Below are 13504 nucleotides of genomic sequence, written 5' to 3'. Positions count from 1 at the left end.
TAACCACCTATAGTATTTGGGATGCTGAGGACTCCATTGTCATGGTTTGGTTAATCAACTTGATGGAGCCCAAGATTGGGAGGACATATCTCTTCTACAAAATGGCTAAAGCAATTTGGGAAGCTGTGGAAGAGATTTACTCTGATGTGGAGAATAATGAACAAAAGAAAAAATGGAGAATAATTCACAATGTGTAAACTTGGACAAAAAGCTTATTACTTATACAAAGTTTTAGGAAAGAATTCTAAACTGAAATTAAGAAAGTATCCTAAACTGAATTTAGAGATTTCTAAAAAACAAAAGGTTTAGATTAACTTCCAATCTTCTCATGGATGATTAGAGAACCTTCATTTTTCCTTTCTCTTGAGTTTCTTACGGGAATCAACAAATAGTAGGTAAAGACTCGAATATTGGATATGAGAGAATAGAGAACTATTACTAAGCATATGGTTAGTAGCACCTTAGTCAAAAATCCATGGTTGAGAGAAGAGGACTGTGTAAAACAAGTAGTGGGATTACCAGTGTGAGCAAAAGATGTTATAGATGAAGGGTTGTTTGGGTTGCTTAGAATTGAGCATATTTTTGAGATACTCGTTGAAGATCTACCAAGGGTTGTATTGGTTGCTCAAGGATGACCACATCCATTTCCATGACAGCCACCATTACCTCTAAAGTTGTGAGACATCTCAACTCACCAACCATTTTTACCATTTAGTTCACAAACTGCATCATATGCATCTCTATGGTCATCAAAGTTAATAAAAGCATAACAACCTGGAGGTCTTTGCGCAACCCAAACACTCTGCAAAACTCCAAATGTGAGAAATTCATCTTCAAGCTCTCTTAGTAACGCATGGGTCTAACTTTCCAATGTAGACACAAGACATCTTCTAGTGTTCCTAAAACCCTTGAACAAAACATCAATACCACATAACTAGAACAGCCACGACACAATGCAACCAAAAGAGAACAATGTTGAAGTGAGAGCTTCTTTGAAGAAAAAGAATGAAACTGGAAAGAGAGAGGAGAGCTGAAACTAAAATTTGCTCAAAATGATTATTGACATTAGAAACAGAAGAGCAATTGAGTATTTATAGATTGTGAACTCAACTGATCCTGTTAGACATACAACTAACCTTGACAGCTGTAGAAAGACAAGTGAACCAGCGGACAAGTCCTAACTAACAAACTTAACTGAACTATAACTACACTTAACAAAACTACAGTTAATATTCCTTTGTACAGGACCAATAGAACTACTTCTCTCAACATTCCCCCTCAAAATAGACTCAAGAACTTGTGCACATCTGAGAGTCTTCTTTTGAGTGCGCTAGAGTATTATTCTTGAATCATCCTTCTTAGAATTCTGCTGTAGTTTATCTTCAACAGCACAGTTAGGAGAAAATGTTAGGCAAAGTTTATTGCATAAAAAGAGAAACCTGTCCCTAGGCAGACCTTTGGTGAGAATATCAATTGTTTGATATTGTGTGGGAATATATCTAATCTCCATCTCACCATTTTTAACTCTCTTTGTAACAAAATGAGCATCAATTTCAATATGTTTGGTGCATGAGTGGAAGATAGGATTTTTAGCAGATTTTTAGCTATACTTTTAGCTGCCATATTGTCACACCAAATGATAGTAATCTTAGAAAATGCATAGCCCAATTCAGCAAATAGAGACAAGTCACAAAACTTTAGTAACTCCCTATGCTAGAGGTCTATATTTGGCTTTGGCTTCCCCAACTGTCCTTGCAACCACTGATTGTTTCTTGGAACTCCAAACCAAGAGATTATTACCAAGATAGACAATCTCCTTGTGGATTTGCGTGTTACTTGACACCCAGCATGGTCTACATTTCTATAAACCTCAATAGACAAATCAAAGGAATGAGTGAACAATAAACCTAATCCAATAGTCCCTTTTAAGTATCTGAGCAACCTTTTACAGGCTAACCAATGTTGTTGTTTACGAGAAGATAAAAACTAAATGAGTTTATTCACCACAAAACCAATGTCAGGTTGGGTGTAAGTCAAGTATTGTAGGGAGCCAATAATAGTTCTATATAGAGAGAGATTTGAAAACACTTCACCATCATCAACCAGAAAAGTACCCAGATTAACTAGTGTAGAATATGGCTTAGTGTCTTACATACTAGCCTTTTTCAACAAATCAACCGTATATTTGAACTGAGTAAGATAGAGACCTTTATTATCCCTATAGACTTCAAAATCTAGAAAATAATTCACAGAAACTAGAGTTTTGAGAGCAAAATGAATGCCCAAATTATGAATAAAGGACTGAAAAGTCTTGGGATCTGAACCAGTGATAAGAATATCATCAACATGCACAAGAATGACATAGCAGAATGAATATACCTCTTAGTGAAAAGAAAAGCATCAGAAACTGCTCCTACAAAGCCCCAATCTTGTAAAGTTGTTCGAAGCTTTGTGTACCAACCACAAGAGGCTTGTTTAAGACCATAGAGAGACTTCTTTAGTTGACAGACATAGGAAGGAGACTCTAAGCTAACAAAACCTTCAAGTTGGCACATGTAGATTGTTTCAATCAAATCTTCATTCAAAATGACATTGTTCACATCAACCTGTTGAATATCCCAATCAAGTCACAACTAATGAAAGAAGAATGTGTATACTTAACACAGAACACCCACTTATAGCCAACCAAATTCATATTAGGAGAAAAAGGAACAAGCTCCCATGTACCATTATGCTGCAAGGTAATAGACGCTTCTTACATGGCCTTAACCCACCTAGGATCCAAGAGAGCATCACTAACTGAGCTAGGTTCTATAGTACTCACCAGAGCATGAGGTGAAGAGGCCAGAACATAGTTACCTGGTTCGTGGAATGTCCGGTATGCGGAACGCAGTACAGGAACGTGGTACGCCACTTTTCCCGGAACGCAGTACGTGGGGGGTAGGCTTCTTCGGTTTGCTACTTAGTTTTTTAAACATATTAATAATAATAAAAATATAAAATAAATAAATATTAATATAATAATTATAAAATCATAAAATTTAAAAAAATAGAATGAGATGTGGAGTCCAAAAAAATGAAATCACAACTCATAGAGAGGCTAAGCTTTATTGTCTCCACCAGCTGATGCGACGGAGCGAGAGAGGCAGCAAGCAAGAGACTGAGGGGAGAGCTGATGGCCGGCGAGGGTGAGCGACGATCGAGGGCGAGGGCGAGGCGGCGCAGGAGAGCAACAGAGCTAGAGAGAGGCAGCAAGGAAGAGCGATTGAGCGAGGCGAGCGACAGAGGAGGGCGAGTGAGTCATCGACCTCAGCGACGGTCCGAGTTGTCCAACGAAGGCACGGAGGGCGGAGCGAATGAGAGCGAGAGACAGCAACCCGCAGCCGGCAACGAGCAAAGCGAGAGAGGGAGAAGGGCAGAGGGGGTGGGCGGCGGGCGCTTAAGTGAGAGAGGGTCTGAGTGTAGGCCAAAATTAATGGCATCAAAGATCCGGGTCTTCATTACAGGGGAACTGGGACGCGTCCCCAAGCGTTCCAAGACACAAATGCACTGCATTCTAGTGCGTGCGTACTGGAACGTGGTTCTCGGGGGGGAGGGGCGTATTAGGTAACTATGGGCCAGAATTTGCTTAAATTTTGAATGAGTGATCATAGGATGAATAAAAGGAAGAGGATGTTGCTGAGGTTGCTTAGGCTATAACCTAGATAATGTAGGTAATGAACGAGAACTTTATGGTTCCACAGTAGGTATCCAGACTAAAGGAGTAGGAGATTGTACTACTAGAGGATTAGAAGAAGAAAAGAAATAAAGAAATGAACTGGGAAGACTAGGAAGAAGAAGAAACAGAATGTGAAGAAGGAAATAGGGTAGGGAAACGAAAATCATAAGGATTAAATTGAACATGTCTGGAAACAAAGACTCGACCTCTGGGATGTAAACATCTTTACCTAGCTTCTGCATGACTAATGAAAACACATTCAATGGAATGAAAAGCAAACTTGTGTTTGTTGTAGTGTCTAAGGTAAGGAGAACAAGCGAACCCAAAGGGTTGAAGGGATAGATAATTGGATTGTTTGTGATAAAGAAGTTCAAAAGGAGAGGCAAATTTGAGAGGAGGAGCTGGTAAAAGGTTAATAGTATAAACAACTGTTTGAAAAGGTTCTATCCTGGATTTTAAAGGCATATGAGCATGAGCTAACAGTATAAGACTCATTTTAGCAACATGCCTATGCTTACTCTCAACAACCCCATTTTGCTAATGAGTATGAGGACAAGTTAAATGAGGTTGAATGCCATGACATCTAAGAGATGGCAATAAGGCTTGAAATTCCCCTCCATTATCCGATTCTAGGTCATTTATTTTAGAGTGATATTGTAATTCAATGGATATAGCCATGTATACTTGGTATAAGCATCTACAAAGATGATATAATATCTTAGCCTTCAATAGATACATTAGGAGCTGGACCCCAGAGATTTAAATAAACTAATTCTAAAAGGTTTCTTGGCTGTAATTTCATAGTTAGAATAAGGAAGCTGATGCAGTTTGCCAAGTTTACATGATAAACAAAAAGAAGGAGAAGAATTGGAACAAGGAATATGAATTTTATTCAAGATCATTTGCAGTACATGAAAAGAAGGATGTCCCAGTATGGCATGCCACTAATCACACAGTTTTATTTGTTATTATGTTTTTAGTCAAAGACATGCATGACAAGATAGGGACTGCAAAACTAACATTTTAGACTTGGTAGATTTACAGTGTTTAGACAAATGAGAGAAAGAAGCTGAAGCAAAAATAGAACTAGATGCAGGTATTAATTGATAAAGACCATATTTAAGTAGCCCTTAGGGTAGTACAATTCCTTTGCCCTTGTCCTTAATTAAACAGGAATCAAAATGAAATTCAGCAATCATGTTATTGTCTTTTGTTAGTTGAGGAACACTTAAAAGGTTTTTCGTAATGTGAGGAACGTGAAGCACATTAGATAAAGAAATAATAGAAACATGTTTGGTTTGGGTATAAAGTTGACTAAGGTCAATATTTGAAATGGATAGTTTCTTACCATTGCCAACTGCAACTTTGTTAAGGCCTTGATAAGAAGAATGAAGAGTAAGGTTGTGAAGATCGGAGGTAATGTGGTTTCTTGCTCTAGAGTCAACAAACCAAAGATGTATCACTGCAAGTTGGGGAAGAAGTAAATTTATTATCCAAAAAATTCTTATAGTGACAACCTTGAATAGAACCAATCTCACTTAGAAATACTTCACTAGGAGCTACAAGATAAGCTCTTGAACCAGATTGAGATAATCCTCCTTGCTAGAATTTTGACTGGGAAAACTTTGAAAATGTCTATCAAACCTTTGGTAACATTTGTCAACAAAATGACCTAACTTCCCACACAATTGATAACATATTTTTCCAGTGTTATACCTACCTCGACCTCTATGTCCTTTGTTAGAAAAACCTCCTCTATTGTTAATAGGAGCACCTCCATTCTTTGACCAGTGAGATGCAACATTTGCATTCATCGAGTGGTGCCTTCAAAATTTAGGGCTGAAATGAAGAAGAATTCTTAATAGATAACTTTTGTTCATGCATCAATAGTAAGTATTGAACCTTCTCTAGGTTAATATCATCCATTTGATAGGTAACTAGACTAACAACAATTTCATAATCACTATCCAGTCCACTTAAAATAGCCAATAAAAGATCTTTATCCCTAGTTGGTTCACCAACTGTAGCAAGAGCATGTCCTATTGTTTTAATCTTCAAGATATAGTCATTCACAGATAGAGAATCTTTATTAATAGATCTTAATTGTTGTTCTAACTGAAAAGATTTGGCAATAGTTTGCTAAGAATATAAGTTTTCAAGAACATACCATAACTTTGTTGTGGATTCACAATGAATCACCTAAACTAGAACTTCTTTGTCTATTGTAGAGAAAAGCCACCCAAGGAGTAACTGATCTGATTTGAGCCCAATGAGATATTCTTCATTTACTTTCTGTGCATTAGGATCACCAGAATCGAAAGCCCTAATTGTCACATGTCCAAAATAGATAGTTAGTACTATATAGTTTGATAAGATTGTAATTCAAATCTCTCACTATGGAGGAGAAAATCATGTTGCGAGGCAGAAGAAAAGGAGCAGGATTGACTTTGAGAAGAACTTGAGTGTTCTTGATTTCCAACCATTAATGCAGGTCATTGGCTTTGATACCATGAGGGGAGAGCTTCTATGAACAATAAAAAAGAAAGAAACTGGAAGGAGAGTACTGAAACTGAAATTTGCTGAAAATAATTCTTGATATTAGAAACAGAAGAGCAGTTGAGTATTTATAGATTCAACTCAACTAATTATGTTAGAGATACAACTAACCTTGACAGCTGTACAAAGGCAAGTGGACCAGTCCTACCTAACAAGCATAACTAAACTATGATTACACTTAACAGAACTGCAGCTAGTATTCCTTTGTATGGGACAAATAGAATTGCTTCTCTCAACAATTTCCATTGAAAAGATCGAAACCCTTCTATTTCTAAAAGGACAAATTCAAATGTTAATTGAATACATACTTTTCAATGTGTCTTTGAAACTCATTAGAAAACCTATGAAAATGAGTTGTAGAGGCTCCTATTAACAATATGTTTTTTCACAAACAAACAACAACAACAACAGATCCAGTTTTTATCCCACTATGTGGGGTCGGTTACATGAATTCTAGACTTCTATGTATTTCTGTCTTTTGTCATATCTTCATTTAGACCCATACACTTCATATCAAATTTTAATGTCTTTCCAAAGTCTTATTTCTGTTTTTTTTTTACTAATTATTTCATTTCATCAACTCTCCTCACAGGAGCGTCTCTTGGTCTCTTTATCACATGACCAAACCATCTTAGTCTAGTTTTTCTCATATTCTCTTCGATTGGCACTACTCTTATCTTATTACGAATAACCTCATTTATAATTTTATCTTTTCTTGTATGGCTGCACATCCATCTTAGCATTTTCATCTCCGCTACGCTCGTCTTTTGCTCATGTTGGTATTTGACTGCCCAACATTCTGAGCCATATAACAAGACTGGTCTTATAACTGTCCTATATAATTTTTCTTTTAGTTTTAATGGGATTTTACTATCACTTAGCACCCCCGATGCATCTCTCCATTTTAGCTAACCTGCCTTAATTCTATGTGTGACATCCTCGTGAATTTCTCCATCTTTTTGAATCACTGATCCCAAATATCGAAAATGGTCTTTTCTTTGTAAGATTTGATATTCCAATTTTATTATAACATTCTCCACTATTACATTCTTACTAAATTTACATTCCATATATTCTGTTTTCCCTTACTTAATTTAAATCTCTTAGATTTTAAATTGTTTCTCCAAAACTCAAGCTTAGTGTTCACTCCCTCTTTTGTTTCATCCACCAACACTATGTCATCTGCAAATAGCATACACCATGGCACCTTTGTCTGAATGTGTTTAGTGAGTTCATCCATTACTAAAGCAAATAAGTATGAACTTAGTGTAGAATCTTGGTGTAGTCCCATTGTAATTTTAAACGGCTCAGTATCCCTTCCGCATGTTCTGACTCTTGTCTCTGCACCGTGATACATGTCCTTAAGGGTTTGTATATAGGCTATTCGGACTCCTTTCTTCTTTAAAACTCTCTATAATACTTCTCTAGGGACCCTATCATAGGTCTTTTCTAGATTCATAAACACCATATGCAGGTCCTTTTGCTGATCCCGATACCTTTCCATTAGGCGCCTCAGTAGGTATATTGCTTCCATTATTGACCTACCAGGCATGAACCAAACTGATTTTCCAAGACCTTTGTTTCTTTTCTGAGCCTCTGCTCTATTACTTTCTTCCAAAATTTCATGGTATGGCTCATTAACTTAATTCCTCTATAATTTTCACAGTTTTGAACATCTCATTTGTTCTTGTATATAGGAACCAAAGTACTCTTCCTTCACTCATTTGGCATCTTTTTTGATTTAAGGATCGTGTTAAATAATTTTGTTAGCCAAGAGATGCCCTCTTCTCCCATGCATTTTCATGCTTCTATTGGTATATTATCCGGTCCCACCGCCTTATAATTTTTTATTTTTTTTTAATGCTTGCCTTATTTCATTTGAACTTATACTTCGATAAAATATATAGCTCATGTCCCCTTCAGAGTTACTAAGATGTCCCAACTTAACTCTTGTGTCCTCACCATCATTGAATAATTTTGTGAAATATATGTTTTTCTTGCAATAATTCACTGAATACCCTGCTCTTTTGTAGTTTTCTCTTTTTTTTCCCGTGCCGGGGAGCGGGGGTGGGTTTGGGGGGGAAGGCTTCTCTTATGAGATTCTTTATTAACCTTAACCCTGTCAAAAAAGAAAGCCCTTGTTTACTCAAGGGACCTCCGTCAACTTGGAACACCTTTTGACCTTTTGCAAAATCATATTTGGTTGGAAAGTTAATGCACATTTGGAGCCATAGACACTTATTTGTTAACAGTAGTTAACCAAAAGAACACAACAGCATGCTCATATATATTTAGATTATTCTTTCAAAGAGAAACTTTAAGAAGTCATTCTAACCTTGGTTGTGTAACTCTGCAGATGTGCTGTACCGATCAGATTTTTTCCCCGGACTTGGGTGGATGCTCACTAAATCTACATGGGATGAACTCTCTCCAAAGTGGCCTAAAGCATATCCTTTTGGTCCATTGGGTTGTTGTCTGTTGTTCAAACATGTCATTTTGAAGTATCTCTTTTGAACATTTTCTTTGACAAAAATTCACCTACTGGGATGATTGGTTGAGGTTGAAAGAGAATCACAAAGGCCGGCAATTCATTCGTCCTGAAGTTTGCAGAACATATAATTTTGGTGAGCATGTATGTGCAACTACAATTCTATTCAATATTCAGAATCTCTTTGTTGGACTAAACAAAGCCTTTACTGCTTGTCTGAATTTGGCATTGAACTATTTCAGTTCTAATTTCCTACAAGTCGTCGTCTTAGTACCTGTTTTATCACATCCAGAATTTGATTTTTTATTTCTTGGACCAGCAAACTTGTTCGGCTTCATAATGTTCTTTGACTTGTTTATCTGTAGAGAAGGTTTCCATTCCCTTGAAACAAATCAGTTATTCTTTTTCTTTTTTCTTTTGTGAGGATGACAATATATGTATATCTCCATGCTTACACTGAGCTAGGTCACTACTCTTCCATTGTACCAAATCTTGCGACATTGATTGAATTTTCTACTGCTATGACAGTTAAATATTCTTTTGGATATATCATGATCTGTGGATTCCTGTAATTCTGCAAATAAGAATACTCAAAACCTTTGTTCTATCAGATAGGTTTACACGGTTCCCTAAATAACAAACACTTGTAAATCAATGTATATAATTTGGCTGTGCAGTTCTTAGAAATTGGTTTAAGGTTTGGATCTAACATCAAAATTTGAAAGCATGCTAAAGTAACTCATACAGTTGCAACTTTAAAGAAATTTTAGGGGAAACGTCCTGGAAAGTTTGTAGCATTCTAGGAGTTAATGTAACACTATTAGGGAGTTCTATAATACCAAGGGAATTTAAGGGAAAATTTATTTCATATGTTCTTCCTGTAATTTCCTTTTTCTATATGTTTTGAATAACCTATAGTGTAGTTATCATATATTTTTATTAAAAAATTTTCTTTACTTTCTGTTACTTTCTATATGATCAATGTTTTTGTTCTCCTAAAAGTCAAAACACATCTTGCTACAGAACTCTCTTTTTTAATGTCAGATAAGGTTTTTAGTTTTTTCATTAGCTCTCTGTCTCAAGTCCAGATAGGCATCCTACTTCATGGTTGCTATAGTATTTGACTGTTTGTGTTTTGTTCCTCATTTTACTCACCCTCTAGTAATCATATGATTCTTTTGATATCTTATAGTAAATTATAAGCTAACCTGCTATTACTGCGAACACTGAAATTTTTCATGGGGCACAAACCACGTTTATCTTGTGTGCTAAAGCTGAATTTGTACAATGTGAGCGCAGATATTAAGACTATGCACTTGTTCACAATGCATCAGCATAGTGCTTTGTGCAGCCCTTTCCTTACCTCCAATTTAAAATCAGTGTCCAACCATCTAACCTTTTGTCTTCTTGTTTCCTTCGCACACAACAAAGATGAGCGTCTCATTTGATGGTTTATTGCCTGGAAATACTTTTCTTTTTTTATTTTATTTTTTGGTAGGCACATGCAATTGCTATAAATATTTAACAATTATTCATCGTTCCCTGCAGCTTCGTTTTTTCAGTCTGTCTTTGATTTCCTTGCAGGGTTCTAGTTTCGGTCAGTTCTTCAAACAATACCTAGAGCCAATTAAGCTGAATCATGTCCAGGCATGTGATCACTTCACTTCCTACATTTTTTAAAGTTAAAAATATTAATCCCCTTTGTGTCATGAAGTATGAGTATGCGTATATATATTTTCTTTTTCTCTTGAAAAGGTTGATTGGAAATCCATGGATCTGAGCTACCTGATGGAGGTACGGATACATGCTGAAGTGATTGCATCCAAAAATGAATCAACTTTCTGTCTGCTTTTTGCTGAACCTTTTCATCTTTTTTCTTCAATTTTTAGGATAAGTATGTTAAGCACTTTGCTGACATGGTTAAAAATGCAAGACCTGTCTATGGCGCTGATGTTGTATTCAAGACACATAATATAGATGGTGATGTTCGCATCGTATACAAAGACCAGGAAGATTTCGAACGCATTGCACGTCAATTTGGCATTTTTGAAGAATGGAAGGTATTTAAACTTCATAATGATTTCTATAAAGTAAACCCGAATTGAGTTGATTTTGTTGGACTGTTCAACTGTGAAATCAATAATGAACTTTGTCATTTTAAGATGAGTGCTGTTCCTGCAAAGATTTGATACTGGTTTGCAGTTCAGCCATTTGAAACTACCAGCTTTCTTGTGGTTAACTAAGGACCAGAGCCTATTTCTTTTGAGCTTCGGGCAATCTTCAATTACACCCTTAAATAGAGAAAACCTTAAAGTTAATTCCCAAAAAAAAAAATCTGAAACAATATTTACAATGTGCCTGTTCTGCCAGCCCCTGTTTCTTTCATTTATCTTATTCTCCTTTTTGGTAGGATGGCGTGCCAAGGACAGCATACAAAGGAGTAGTTGTATTTAGACACCAAACCTCAAGACGTGTGTTTCTCGTCGGACCAGATTCTCTTCGACAGCTTGGAATTGATCATCATGCTCTGTAGCAATTGACAGTTGTGGTTAGTGATTGCATCCATCCACTGAGATTTGTAACCCAACCTTATCTCTTATGAACCATTTAATAGCCAGCCTGCATGTTTTATTTTATTTTTTTCCCTTTTTTTTTTTTGGGTTTACTGAGAGGTTAAATGTGCGAATACATTTGAGCTGATAATTATGTCTATTTTAGCCTTATCGTCAGATTTTGTCAAGGGAAGACGATTCTTTATGAGATAAAAGAGTAGAGTTCTTCCGGAGAATTGACTTTGGGACAGCTAAGTGTATGACAATTGTGATCAAATTCAATTTCCATAGATATCAGGTTTAGTAAAGTTATTGGTTATTAGCAGTGTTTTCTTTTCTTTTTTTTTGTTGTCTTTTTTCTTGGTTCTTGGCTTCTAGTTCGTTGGAGCATGGATTTTTTTTTTTTTTTCTTAAGCATATGAAATTGTGAAAAAGCCTGTCGTCTCATCTGTACTTCTCCAGCTATTTATATCCTGGAAGTTTAGTTGTCAGTTAAAGAATTTTTATATATTAGTATTGTTTCTCATATTCGCCCCTTTATTGTTTCATAAATGGTAAACTCTTATATCGTTGTAGAGCTAAACTTTGTTTTGGCTACGGTTGCCAAAATAACTCAAAACCATGAGAATTTGTCTCACTCCATCCTAGTTGGAGCAGAGTTAAAAGGTTATTTAACGGGAGTCAAGTTGAATCCAAGGATTCCCCAATTGTCTTACAATCATGGTTGAGGCGAGGATGATAATTAGCATCACCACCCCACTAATCTATATGTATATTATATTTATATACGTATGATGGGGTTCATATATGGGATTTATGTGATTTTTTTAAAAAAAAAAAAACATACATTCAAATGTATAACGAATAAACATTCAATCCCATATAGTTTAGTTGTTTTAGCAATAAGCAAGAAACATTTAATAAATTAAATGTTGTTACCTACTGGTGAATCAATTCTTCCTCAAATAAAAAGGGCCTAAATTGTCCACGCCAAGCTAGCTAGCAAAAATCTTTGATGCTTCCTTGTGTTAGCTAAGGAGTATCAAAGAAAATGTGCCGACTTGACAGGCTTAGCAAGAAAAAGAGGGGGAGAAAAGAAAAAGCTACCGAGAGCAATTGAGAGTGATCTTTTCTTCTTCTATTTCTGTATTTATGTGCTTGAGATAATTCAGTGAAATTATTTTTTTATAATTTGTCGATGAGGAATTATCGACTATTTATATGCAAAAGCTTGAGATAATTTAGTGAAATTATTTTTCATGAGAAAGTGTAAACTTCTTATCATATGCAACAGTTTCTCTAATTTTAAAAGTAGTCAATAATTTATTTTAATTTTGAAAAAATTAGTTGATTGTTTTATATTTTATATTATAAGTCATGTTTAATTGCATATAATTCCTCTATTAACTCTTAATAGTACTTCATTAACTCTTAATATTTAAGGCATCCCTTAACTCTTAATGACATTTAAGAGCATAATACAAACTTAACATTACTTATTTTGTTGTTTCAATATTAGGTGTGTGATATTTTAGGTTTTCCACTAAATAACAATTAGGAAATATCGAACTCCTTTGATATTAATTGAACTCTTCAATTTATTTAAAAAAAAAAAATTCATATTCTCAAAACGCCCTAAAGATGAGTGATATCTAACAATATATCAAGATAATATAAATTGAAATTATTTTTATGTGCTTGAGATAATTCAGTGAAATTATTTTTTTATAATTTGTCGATGAGGAATTATCGACTATTTATATGCAAAAGCTTGAGATAATTTAGTGAAATTATTTTTCATGAGAAAGTGTAAACTTCTTATCATATGCAGCAGTTTCTCTAATTTTAAAAGTAGTCAATAATTTATTTTAATTTTGAAAAAATTAGTTGATCGTTTTATATTTTATATTATAAGTCATGTTTAATTGCATATAGTTCCTCTATTAACTCTTAATAGTACTTCATTAACTCTTAATATTTAAGGCATCCCTTAACTCTTAATGACATTTAAGAGCATAATACAAACTTAACATTACTTATTTTGTTGTTTCAATTTTAGGTGTGTGATATTTTAGGTTTTCCACTAAATAACAATTAGGAAATATCGAACTCCTTTGATATTAATTGAACTCTTCAATTTATTTAAAAAAAAATTCATATTCTCAAAACGCCCTAAAGATGAGTGATATC

The 13504-nt window shown here is 35.1% G+C and overlaps 1 protein-coding gene across 9 annotated transcripts in view; it reads left to right on the top strand.

Annotated features, from left to right (window-relative positions):
• LOC127802638 (alpha-1,3-mannosyl-glycoprotein 2-beta-N-acetylglucosaminyltransferase) overlaps positions 1-11655 on the top strand; it is an 86584-nt gene extending 74929 nt beyond the window's left edge. For all 9 annotated transcript variants that reach the window (XM_052338569.1, XM_052338568.1, XM_052338565.1 and 6 more), the window contains 6 exons: positions 8631-8721; positions 8813-8906; positions 10347-10409; positions 10518-10556; positions 10652-10822; positions 11173-11655. In XM_052338569.1, the coding sequence (XP_052194529.1) occupies positions 8631-8721; positions 8813-8906; positions 10347-10409; positions 10518-10556; positions 10652-10822; positions 11173-11295 (581 nt within the window). In that variant the 3' untranslated portion in view covers positions 11296-11655. The remainder of the gene's footprint in view (positions 1-8630; positions 8722-8812; positions 8907-10346; positions 10410-10517; positions 10557-10651; positions 10823-11172) is intronic.
• Positions 11656-13504: the final 1849 nt, after the last annotated feature.

This window comes from Diospyros lotus, chromosome 5, assembly GCF_014633365.1.
Source record: "Diospyros lotus cultivar Yz01 chromosome 5, ASM1463336v1, whole genome shotgun sequence".
Classification (NCBI taxonomy): domain Eukaryota; kingdom Viridiplantae; phylum Streptophyta; class Magnoliopsida; order Ericales; family Ebenaceae; genus Diospyros; species Diospyros lotus.
This window is presented reverse-complemented; position numbering and strand designations above follow the sequence as displayed.